Source organism: Rhopalosiphum padi, chromosome 2 (genome assembly GCF_020882245.1).
Source record: "Rhopalosiphum padi isolate XX-2018 chromosome 2, ASM2088224v1, whole genome shotgun sequence".
In the NCBI taxonomy this organism is placed as follows: Eukaryota; Metazoa; Arthropoda; class Insecta; order Hemiptera; family Aphididae; genus Rhopalosiphum; species Rhopalosiphum padi.
In genome coordinates this window covers 63,971,433-63,984,971 of record NC_083598.1, presented here as the reverse complement: position 1 = coordinate 63,984,971, position 13,539 = coordinate 63,971,433, and the positions used below count along the sequence as shown (strand labels likewise).

General features: G+C 24.4%; 1 protein-coding gene across 4 annotated transcripts; it reads right to left on the bottom strand.

Annotated features, from left to right (window-relative positions):
- Positions 1 to 3,581: 3,581 nt before the first annotated feature.
- LOC132920357 (UNC93-like protein MFSD11) lies at positions 3,582 to 11,837 on the bottom strand. Of its 4 annotated transcripts, XM_060982684.1 has the most exons (11): positions 11,692 to 11,833; positions 11,440 to 11,633; positions 7,589 to 7,727; positions 7,169 to 7,338; positions 6,897 to 7,073; positions 6,516 to 6,784; positions 6,323 to 6,448; positions 6,078 to 6,267; positions 5,840 to 5,975; positions 5,630 to 5,760; positions 3,582 to 4,501 (listed from the first exon to the last, which is right to left on the bottom strand). In XM_060982684.1, exons 3-11 carry the CDS (start codon positions 7,673 to 7,675, stop codon positions 4,483 to 4,485), a joined length of 1,305 nt encoding a protein of 434 aa, XP_060838667.1. In that variant the 5' UTR covers positions 7,676 to 7,727; positions 11,440 to 11,633; positions 11,692 to 11,833; the 3' UTR covers positions 3,582 to 4,482. The 4 variants fall into 4 exon arrangements, with proteins under 4 accessions (XP_060838667.1, XP_060838666.1, XP_060838669.1 ...); XM_060982683.1 differs by having other exon boundaries at positions 11,440 to 11,836; XM_060982686.1 differs by lacking the exons at positions 11,440 to 11,633; positions 11,692 to 11,833 and adding an exon at positions 8,866 to 9,281.
- Positions 11,838 to 13,539: the final 1,702 nt, after the last annotated feature.

Here is a 13,539-nt window from a genome sequence, read left to right as displayed (position 1 = left end):
TGCCAAAACTTAGGTCTGTCTTGAACTTCTACATTTATATATTATATACAGCAGTTATAAAATACATTATAATTGTAATATACCTAACTCCAGTTGTAGCTCAATATATTATTATGTATAATGTATGTGATGAGTGATGACACTCAAAAACTAATGTATTTTTTTATATATTTTGTTGACGATTCTTACTTTTGTAAATTTTTCATAATTTTCATATTTATATAGTAGGATGATAATATTTGAAACGTAAAAATGTATTTAAATTATTATAAAATATTTAATATTTTTTTTTATAGAAATCTTAATTTTTTTTTTTTTATACCTTTTTTAGTTTCATATAATAATTGCATACATATATATTAGTTTTACATAATAGCTACACACTATCGTGTTTATTGTTATAATATTTTTATTTACATATTTACATGCGCATAACTATTTTTATTCATATTTTATGAAATTTGAATGTATTTTGCATGCGAATTTCATGATCTTCAAAGCAATAATTATTGAGTTTTAGTACTCTATTACTATTGTGGTGAATTGCAGTGTTAACAAAGGACAACGAGCATGGTTCCTGTTCCATGAACCGTGTATGGTCACTAGTACATCGTAAAACAGTGAAAATGCTAGATATCAGTGTATCACATAAACCTTATATACGGAACCACCAGCAGTGCAAGCGTCGCAGATACTGCTGTGCCGCTGTGGTTTTTGACACTTCCTCTGCGAATACGCCGCTCGTGCAATGATATTACAATTATAAATAATAAATCAAATATAACAGTATTACTTTAGGTCGTAATGTGATATTATATAAATTACTGGTGAGTGATAGTAATTATAGATTATTAACATTTTTGATATTGATAGACCACAATTTGTGCACTGATCAAATTACTAAAATGTGTGTAAAGTATTTTCGCTAGGTATATAGACGTATATAAGTTATCTGTTTGAACTCGACAAACTGAAAAAATCCACTTAAAATATAATAAACAGGCATTTTGATTAAATAATACATCACTATGATAAATATTAAATTCCTGCATAAAAATCCACTAGAAAAATTGATATAAACATGTAGGTTTTTTACTAGCAGGAGCACTCTAATTTCAATGAAAAACTAAGGGTTCTGAAGTCTATTATGTTATCTTATGATTATTGATACTTATTACTATTTAAATCTAAATTAATATGAAACAGTTCTGGTTCTACTTTTAAAATTGGGGGTTCTAAGCATACCCAAGTCCCCCTCCCAAAAAAATTGCGCCTATATTTACCGACTAACATTGGTAAGTTTTAGGATGTGCAAGACAGTTTTGTTAAATTTCAATTGATAATATGATTAATACTATTAAAAATGTAAAACAAAATAATCTGGAAAGTATAATGTAGTTTCAATTCCTATAAATTTCTTTCATAATAAATAATTACGATTATGTATAAATTGTAAATTTGTAACTGTAAGATATGTAAATGACATGAAGACAAAGTTACTCATTAGTCATTAGTCATTGATCTACATTTCATTCAATTATTGTATTTATTAGTTTCATAAAATCGCGATTTCAGTTAAAAACTAATTGCTTAAAATAACCACCGATAAAATGATGGCAGTAAAACAGATAAGAGTCCATAAATTAGTTTTAATAAAAGGTTAGTATTGGAAATTAATTTGAAATAAAAAGGTTTGTAATGAAATTTAGCAATATTGTAAACAGTTATAAACCATAATTTGTTGATCTTTTTATATTACGTCTGGAATTTAAGTATTTAACAAATAAGAAATACTTTAAAATTTTAATAATCTGAATGTGACAGTGTGATACAGTTTTGTAATAATTAAATGTTTTCTTTATTTAAATACAACCGCACCAAAAGTTATAACATAATAGATGTTTATTTCAAAACCAAAATATCTAAATCAAATACAATGAAAGTGAAATTAATAAAATATTCTACAAATTTTATTGTATTTGTTTTAAATTTTAATTTCATTTAATACCTACTTGATATAATAAAATAATCGCAATTTATGTTATGGTAAAAGTTGCTTAAGTGCCAGTGTATGTATATGCAAAAATTATGTGTTTTGAAAAGTATTGGCAGTATTGCATGCGAACCTAAAATTATTTAGTATGCAATATTTATACGCCTTGTACGAACTTACTTTTCGCGTTGCCTATATTGAACTCCTTAAAAAATAGACTGCAACCCTTTGTATAAATATTCAAATACGTACTAATAATTCATTAATAATCATTACTGTCGAATTAAAATATTTATAAATTTTCCAATATACAATAAATAATAATATGATTATCTGAAAGCTTAGCTAGTAACTACAAATTCAGGAAATCTAATATTTTTTTTTTATTTTTCTAATTCTAGTTTCTATACATGACAAAGGATTAAGAATTTGTTTACGTTTTATTTCATTTCTGTTGTATCTGATAATTAATACTAACAATAACAAAACACGTGAGTTTAGTCCAATGTTTTAAAATCTTTGTTTGTTTTATTGCTCTATTGTTTCTAGCATATGATATCTTAGTAGTTAGTGTTTACAATGTTTACATAATGGCTAAATATTTTGAAAGATATTGGTTCATATCGGAGAACATATATATGGTCATATAAAATAATATATTCGTTTAATTTAATTAATAATCTTAAAATTGTCTTCCGAAATATTAGGAATCAATATGATGAATATGAAAGCAATAACATGAAAAGGGCTATTAAATAGGTAATAATGAAGACTATAAATTGACTAGGTAATAGTTTTCATGAATTAAGCACAAAAGAATTATTTAAAAATTAAAATAAATATTTTTTATTTAATAATCGATCAACTATGTAATGATTTAATACATAGAATTAATATTTATATTAGTGAGAGGAATTGTTTTAAATTATTATGAACTTAGTCCACATTAAACGTTATTTTGATAAACAAAGATGTAAACAATACATAAAATGGATGACTACATTTCCCGACATTATTCTATTTCACCGTAATAATCTATTATAGGTGCATTTCATTGATCGCAAATAAAAAAAAAATAAATAAAATAAACACGAAAATATCAATTGACTAGTTACATATTATTCATTCGTATTTCCATAATGCTAGAATATGATATATTGGTACTTAAATATAACGTTTTATGTATAATTTATAGACTGAAAGGTAATAAATCATTATTTAGAAACATGACATTATGTATAAATCACTATCTATTTGTAGTTTGTACTGGTCTCCTAGACACTGATGATATGATGCGAACATTATTATTGTTAACAAAAGCTAAAACTGTATTTAAAATTTAAAATAATAATATTATAACTTCGATTATATTATACGTTGAGCCCGTTGAGGTAATAAATCCAGTATATTAATTCTAATTACTTGAAATTTTAATCAAATTTGACATACATTTGGTTTTTTTTAAAGATCTTTAACAAACAGCTAAACTCTTAAACGAAATTGAATTAAGTTTTCTAAGTATTATATTTTCAGCTATTTCCAAAAGTACCAAATAGATTTAATTTGCTATCAAAAACCATCCACAACATCAAAAATATAATAATTTTTTTATTGCTCTGATGACAGAGTGACAGACACAAAAAATATAATAATAAGAATTACATCAATGTAATACTAATACATTTATCGCTTCGCACAAAATAAAATATAGTAGGTACCTATATTAAATTATACCAAATAGTTTTTATCGATTTATCGTAGATTTAATGTATCCTATTATTTAATTTTAATTATTAAACTAACAGTAGGTATTCGTTTTTAAAATTGATGGTCAATTGTTTTAAGCGTTTTAAATCATTTCGCTGTTTATAAGACAACACCTTTTAATATAAATATAAATAAAAAACATTAATTACAATTTTTTCAAGAACTTTGATATAATATTTATACATTATAATAATGTATAACTAAAATATCTAATTTTAAATGTATGTCATAGTATACTTAATACAAAATTATTTTGTTTCTTAATATTTCATTTATCTAATAATGATAGACAGTATAATTACTTTTATTATGAATTAAATGCTTATGGTTTAAATAAAATGGAATATGACTAGGTATTTTAAATACAATTATATATATACATATATACATATATTAAACGTATACTATTAATATTATTAATCATAATAATAGTAGTAAAATTATATATAAGTCGAAAATATAAATTAACTTTTATATAACATAAAAGTATATTTTTTTTTTTGTAACATTTTTATTATAATAAATTATAAATAATCTATGAAATATTATAACCTACTTATATCTTTGGTATGACAATTTTGAGATTTTTATTTTTATTACATGTCAGCCGTCAAGGATGTATATAAGTTATTTATTTCTTTACAAATTATAAAATAAATTAAATACAAATAACTCGACGTACAATTATGGGTCAAATAATTCACTTAATGAACATTTAATTCTTATATTGCTTCATAATATCTAAAAACAAATAAAGAATTGTAAATAAGTAGAACAAATAGATACATAAATAAATTTCTGTAGATAAATATTTTTAATTTACGAAAAATAATAAATATATTTGGCACATTAGCACTTTAAATGTTATATAAAACAGCGAGTGAGTACATAATTGAGAGTATTTATATGAGAATATTGATCTTGATATAAATTTATCTAATCTTTCATCAAACTATAATAGATTTAATAATTGTAAATAATTTAAGACTAAATAATTAATGAGTAATAATTAATAATTGTATGTTCCATAGTGCATAGAGAAAATTGATAAAAAAAATATTAGCCATTTGTATACATCGCGATATTTTATAAATAGGCAATTTTAGAACAAATATTTGATATAATAATAATAAATGAACTCATGGTTATCAGTTACCTTTTTAAAATCAAAAAAATTGTAGAAAAAACTACTATATCTAATCATAAATAATATCAAAAATATATGTATTTTAATTTTAATGACGAATGCGAAATTTTATACTATAATATTTGATATTCCAAATTTCCAATATTACTGTGAGTAAAGACATTTAAGATATTAAAATGTGTTTTAATAATCTAACCTCAAACGGCTCAATCACCTAATATAATTAATAAATGTCGTTATCTTCATCCATCATAATCATTTTAAAGGTATTGTAAAATATTTTTCATTAACCTTGACTTTATGGGTGAAGATTGTAGGTTATAAGATCAACAAGTCAATTGATTTAATTATATAATTTAATATTGAAACTATTATCTGTGATCAAATGATTATTGGTAGGTTTCCCGTGATCCGATCCATACATTTTTAATTAAGTAAATATTAAATACCTATTAAAATAAGTGAATTTGAAAATAATACAATTAACTTAGTACAACGATAATATTTACTATATTTTCTAATTGGTAATAGATTAATTAAATTAAATATGTAAATCAAAAGCCTAAAGTGATGGTCTTATGAAAGTTAAAAAATTGAATGTACCGAACACAAATGAAAAAGTATGGAAATGATAAGTCTATGTAAGATGTCATCTAATAATTTATAATAGTAGCATAATATGAGTATAGAACGTTTTTAGAATAATACAAAACTTATCTCACCGTTTATCAGTAGATTCTTCCACTTTGAAGAATGTTAAAGTAGCCATAGTTAATGAAACCATCAATAATATTAGTTGAATTTGTATTCCAAAATAATTGCTATAGTAAAAACTTAGAGCAGCTGCTATTGACTAAAAGACAATATTATAGATATTATTTATAAACGTTACAGGTTACAAGTAATAAAATTATTAAATAAAAACCAAGTACCTGCATGAAATTGAACAAGGCCATGGGTGGAGCACTATTTTCAGAATATTTCAGTCCAACTATATTATAAAGTTGAGTATTGAAACAACTATCGCCAAAACCCAAAAGAAAACTGCATAAAATTGCTAGATACTGGCTAAAATTGTAATCAACTATGTATGTACTTACCACTTATTATACATAAATATCTTATAATAATATAATAATAATGTATAGTAAAAAAATGTTTATAAATTACTTGGGATTAATAAATGATTTGGCAGTTGTATCACCAAATGGCGAGTCGTTAGGTAAATTTATAAATATCAAACCGTATGCAACAATGTTAACGATAAAACCTAATGCAATGACTGCTGAATGACTTAATCCTTTCGAGATAATGTTGTTTTCAAAAGTTTTTTGGCCCAAAATACTGAATATCAAACCTCCTATAAAAACTTGAATGTATTTGAATTTTTCAAAGTAATAATCAAACGTTTTAACCTAGAATTTCGCCAATGCCAATAAATAGTCCTGATACTGCCACAAGTTGTTTACTATTGGAACCCATTCTTTTAGTGAATCCAATACTTGAACTATAGACACTAGCATAGAAAGACATATGTAAACCTATACAAAAATCATGGAGAAATAATAAATCATATAATATAATTCTGAAAACGATTTTTCTACTAACCCGTAAAAAAAAATGATATATTTAATAAGCGCATGTCTTTCGTTAAAAAAAGCGATTTGGTATCTTTGATTTGCTGAATAAAACTTATTGTTTCTACTCGTTCGTTTACTGTTCCTTCTGAGCTCACGGGAGATCGTAAAAGTAAGAATAATAATGTACCAAATACACTTACAGCTATAAGCACAGTGTATATGAATGTTCGGGTTGATTTATCAAAATCATCTTTATCGCGTAGGGCATAAGACACAAATGCATTTCCTAAAAGCATACTTAAAACATAAACAAAAATTATACATAGATAATATATAAATAATAAATTGTATGCGTAATTTTTTAATATTTAGATTATACGTGGCATATATTATGTACTAAAGCTAAAACCTCATATTCGATATCATCCAAAATACTCCAGTGTTTCTAGACATTGTAGATGAATCAGAGTTTAATGTTAAGTATGTTCCTTGTGCTGTCCAAAGAATTGCAGCACCAAAACCTTGTACCGCAGACATAAGATATAATAAAAATGAAGACAGCCAGAGAAACGATACTAAAAACATACTAAATCCAATGATGGCATTTATTACTTGTAGGAAATTATTTTAAAAAGCCAGTATATTATAAATTATAATAATATTACGTAAAAAAATACAAACGTGTAACAAATTGCACCAATGATCATAGCTATCTTACATCCTGTAAAATTGACAACTGATGGAGAAACCCAATTAGCAAACCCAAAAACAAAATAGCTAATTGACAAACTAGTATAACCATCGCCAGTAAATGAAGGATAGTCATGTTGCACACTTCTCAGTAAGGTTTTCTAAAATGAGTATAAAACATTATTCCATTATTCAAATAAATGCATATGGGTAATAATGTTTTTTTTTTTTTAATTGATCACTGTAGGTATATTATGATTGTTATTATTATAATTATAAAGATATCCGTAATAGTCATTATGTAAGCCTATATAAATGACAGTCAAAATTTTAACTGTAAAAAAAAATATTCCTCGAAATATATTTATATTATATTTCCAATTTGCAGAAAAATGTTTGTAAGATATTTACTTCAATATTTCCCATTGACTGGTATGCCGCAAAAAGAAACGTGAAGGACAAGCCTAACAGGCATATATTATATAACCTTTTATCCATTTTGTTTTAGTTAATTTTGAATTAGCTCTCAACTTGATATTTTGAGTATTTTCTGTAAATATAATATTAATTAGTGCTTCAATTATTTATTATTATATGTTTACTACATTTCAACAATTATCTTACAAAATATTCAAGAAATAATAGCAATTTAGTTATAAACTTATAAATAATAATAACTTAATGTTGACTTATACCAATAATTTATAATAATTAAATTAAATACCAACCAATAATAATATATACTATAGTTGAATATAAATCCAAATCCGGCAAATCCTAATTCCTATAATATAATATCTACCATTTTTAATATATACTTTTAATATAGGTAATATTCAATTGCACCATTATGTAGCTTAATCAATTATGTAGTTAAATATAAAATACATTAATATTTTTTTCATTACCAATTAATAAAAGCCTTATAAATTTGGCCATTATCTGAAATATATTTTTTCCTAATAATAATAATATGACATTAATGATAGTTTAGGATTTTTTTTACATATTTTATGTTTTTGTTACGATAAATTATCTAGATTAATTTATTTTATAAATTATAGCACTTGTTTGTTGGCTGTCTCGCGAAGTCGCGATATTATATTATTCTTAGGAGCTATAATTAATAACTCAATCATTATTATACAATCACTATAAATTTGCAGTGCTAGTTGCTATCTAGAATAATGTACTTCAACCGCAATAATTGTGCAAATAGGTAACTATTTAATTCTTGCGTTGACAATATACATTTTTGTGATTGAAGTAGTTTATATTTTAAATGAAACAATCTACGTAAACAAAATACTTTGATTTTCGAAAAAAAAAAAATACCAAAAGCAATTCTTATAGATTATATCTTAATAATAATATATGTTTTAATATTAAATTTATGTTCAGCAGACACTGTAATCTCAAGCAAATACATAGTATTTTATTATTATTTACTATTATATACTGAAATCTCTTGACTTTAATTAGTAGAAGTGCCGATTTTACGTATCAATACGTTAAATAATACGATTTTAATTAATTTTATTAGACATTTTTTTATTGGTTTTGGTTCTATAAATTTTTTTTAGTAATGTCTTTATGTCTAGATTTTCAGGTTGTTTTATTTTAATTTGATTTTAATAATAATTTAATATTTTCGATTATTTATTAAAAATACACAATATACGGTTTACCTTGGAATCGTGAATCGTAATCTATATTGACATATTGTGTATCCAATATTTACTATAATATGATATACTATTGACTATTGTAAATAATATGTAGATACTGCTATAACGTATTATGTGTCTATGCTGCAGCGTTGAAACTTATAATAAAATAATTAAATCGATTTAAATCCAAAACAAAGACCAAAGTATAGGTACATACAATTAATCTGTAGAATTATAGGCACTTATAAGTGGTTTTAACCACCATACACATTATTAATATATTATATTGTATAGGTATGTAACACCAAGTACCAAGTATTATATATATTTGCGACCGGCGGACCGGACGACTACTTTAGAACAACCATCAGAAAACACGGCAAGTCTGAAACTGAACAGTTGAACAGCCAAGTTGGGCAGAGGTTATGTAGTAGGGAACGCCCAATGTTGAATGCAAAAATTACTGACCGGTTATCTTCAATATTATATAAAATATATAATAATAATAAACATTTTAATTGTCTTTATTTTTTATAATAATAAACAGCGATAAGAAGAAACATGGGTTCCCAATTTTTATAAAGTTTTAAATTTCACAAAAATTTGTCAATTATTATTACGCTTAGGTCTACGGTGTAACGAAAAAATATTACTATGCTATGTTGTGCAGTAAGTATTAAGACGTGTACCTATACTATCTATAATTATAACTTATATCAAGTCACCTTTATAGTCATTGAGTAGGCTACTATAATGGATTGTGTTAAATTTGAATTCAGTGATAAATCATTGCATATGATAAACGGTTTTGAGCAGAAACAGTTTGTCAACTTATAAGTGTTTTAAGTATATTTTATTGTATTTTTATATTGCTATGTTAATTACTAGGTATAGTCATTTATATAATTATTATATTTATAAAAAAATTCTTAACTTCAAACATTCATAAAAATTATTGTATATTTCAGCTCAAATTTTTATTTTGGTAATACCATTTTTAAGCCTTTTGACGATTTATTGATATATCTTATAGAAAATATATTTTTTTTAATTACATTAAGTGTTATTGCAAACATTTGGAAAAAATTTCAACTACCTATGGTAATTCCGGGGGTAATTTGTTTTTAAATTTAGTAAAACAAAATAACAAAATCGATTTTATCAAAAATTATTTTTGCGTACATATTCCAATTTTTTAGTTTATTTTCAATTATTAAGAAAGGCATTATGCATTTTTTCTACCCCTCTCCCCTAACCGAACCTACTATATCCAATTTTCTACTAACTATCACCATAAAATTTGAAGATTAAGCATTTTTACTGCTCCGCGGTAATGACAAAAAAAAAATACAGACGTTAGGTATTATACGATAAAACCAATACATACATTCATCGCTTTGCTCAAAATTTAAAAACTATTATACACGATATTTAGAACCATTATTAGTTATATTTGTTAACTTGTAGTATATATAGCTTGGAAATTATTAAACAATGAGCATTTATATAATACAGTAAGTGTTTAAATCAATTAAGTATGCATTTCAGTAAGTAGTCGATAAAAAACAAATGTATTTGAGTACAATATGACTCATATACTTTTATATTAAGATAGTATATATATATATATATAAGTATTATAACAATGTGTTTCCGTTATTTAAAAAAAACAATGTTTTTCTTTCTGAAATTATTTATATTATATGAAAAGAGCCTTCCTCATATAGCTTATATATATACATTGATAAAGTATTTGAGTAACTTGAATATACTATTATTACTACTATACTATATAAATAAATACTAGCAAGCGATAAAAAAAAGTATGCAAATATAAAATAAATCGATATAATGACATAAATAAAGAGTTGACGAGAGTAATAGAAATTATAGGTTTTATTGACAGACATAAATTATGTAATTTAGTATTTAATAATTATAATGTACATGTTAAATCAATGTATTAATGTAATGGAAATTCTATAATTTCAATCTAGTGTTATATTTAAGTTATTACTGCTTTTACTGCTTTTAGGTTTGTAAATCAATTAATATTAAGATATATTAGGCTAAAATAAATGTTTATTATTAAAATATGTATTCAGGTATATATATGACCGTTGACGGTAATATAAGATGAATTTTAAATAAGTACTAAAAGATGTCAGCTAATAATCTCAATATTTTTCATAAAATATAATATATCAATATCATATCAGCATATAAATATATTATAGATATTATTAGATACCTACATGGCTACATATTATGTGTATATATACGTTCCAGGTGGTATTAGTTTTATAACAATAAATTATCATTAATAATTGTTTTCATACATTTTAAATAATTGTATATCATTCAAAACAATACTTAGGTAGGTATACTAGATACTGAGGACTGAATAACGAAGTTACGTAATTTTTCGTCTAGATTGGTTATGAAATATAAGAAAAAAAATTAATTTTTCTTGATTTTTATTTTAATATATAGGTATAAATTGTAATGATTATCCATAATAGATGTATAACCTGCTTAAAATAAACAAATAAATAAATAATATATTGCAATAATGTATGCAGTTTTACATACCTGAGACCGGTACACAACTTGACTAGGTATATCAATTATTACGGAATTATACAATTAATGTAATTTGATGACATTTTAACCGCATGCAGATGTTGTATTTTTTCGTTCGCAAATTAAACTTTGAATGGTTCTCGTTTATACATTAGACGACTTCGAAGCAATAAATAAATTATAATAAATTATTATCTATATAGCTGTATAACATACATATTATTATTATTAAATCGCTAAGCAATCAACTCAATTATTTACTGAAGAATCTAAAAACTCAAATTTAACGATGTTTTCGCATGAAAATTTGTAATCAACTAACCAACATTTGAAACGGTCTATAGATTATAATACGAGAACATCGTTATGTAGGTCAGTAACGCACCAACGCAGTAATAATAATAATACGTGAAAGGGTGATCATCGTATGTAAATAACCGGTTTGTCCATGTAGATGTCGCCACTCGACGGTAAACCACTTCTATTCAATTACTACTCAAAATACCTATACTTCGGGTATAAATGTATAATACGATATCATGGCTATAGAATAAAAAAATAGATTAAAATATAAATATTATGTATTAATTAATTGTAGTTTCTGTGCTTGTCGTTTGATATTCATACCCATTACCCGCGGTTATACGGTTGCGGAATGGGCAATGATAAGCAGTGCTCGAATGTTATTTTTGAAAACAAAAACGTCGACATAGAGCGCTATCGGTAACAGTTGACTGAACTAATCATATACTATACGTTTATACTATTATAATGTCATGGACAGTGGTGAGTTCATGATTTTTTTTTGGAGCGAAGTTTTACTTTCAAGTTTAAAAATTGTTTAACATAATTATTCAATAATAATTTAAAAATTTGGCATCAAAGCCGCATCCTATTTTTGTTGCTAACAATTAACAAATATAAATACACGTGACGGTACCTACCTATATGTACAACCGTGATTATAATATAGGTACTATTCGATTTATTCAATTTCGGTAATATCTCAATAATTTAAAGACCTACGAAACGTCTTATTTATTTAAAACTGTGATATATGATCTACAATTGTGATGATTTTAAAATCATAATTTTTTATAACTATGCATAAACCGGTTAAAAGTAGGTAGGTTTGGATTACTTTGGAAAACTCTAACGGCAATAATAATGAAAGAAATACTTAAAATCACACTTGATATTATACCTATTATTAGGTATTGCATAACACCAATTAGTTTTAATTTTATTAAGATATAGGCGCGTAACTTAATCATTACATTTAAAAAGTGGGTACCTACCTATATATTTAGTAAACTATTTTAAAATATTATAATTGAATAGATTATTTTATTCTCTTGTTGAAATTTAAACCAAGTAATTATGCATACTTTTTTAAAAATATTTGAATAACTGTTTGTCTAAAAATGTATTAAACAACACAACCATTTTTTATCGTTTTTCTTTTGTCACTCCACTTAAATCTTGTTTCGACATATCGACATTATAATTCTTTATTCAGAAATGCAATACATATTTCTATTTAAATAATATTTTTGCAAATTCCTAGTTGTACAGGTCAATGAATGGAGCTTAAAAATTTTAATACAGTTTTGGTGAACATTTCTAACTTCTAATTGTTTATCAAAATACTTCCAAGTCCAAATGGCAATATAACATTTACAGTAATGTGGTAGCTGAGTGAGAAATGTCGTTACAAGCTCTGTAATTCTGTATCTGACAAATCCCTATTGATGAACAACTTCCCTAGCAGAAAGTGTTTATTTATCCTTACAACGATGATTAACATAAATGACCGTAATATATATGACATAGTACATATATGGATGGCAGGTTATCATGTGTGTTAGATTTATAACAGTTTAAAAAGATTTTATTTTTATAACATTAACGATAGTCGATAGGTACCTATAAAAGAATATTCTTTTATATATTTAAAAATATATGCACGATTTATAAAAATTACACGCATTAACTCACTATAGGTATACCTACCTAATATTAATTAATAATCAAGTTCCCACAATTAAACGAAATCGAAATCAAAAATCAAAATACAAATCTATAGCGTTAATTTATTAACACACTTGA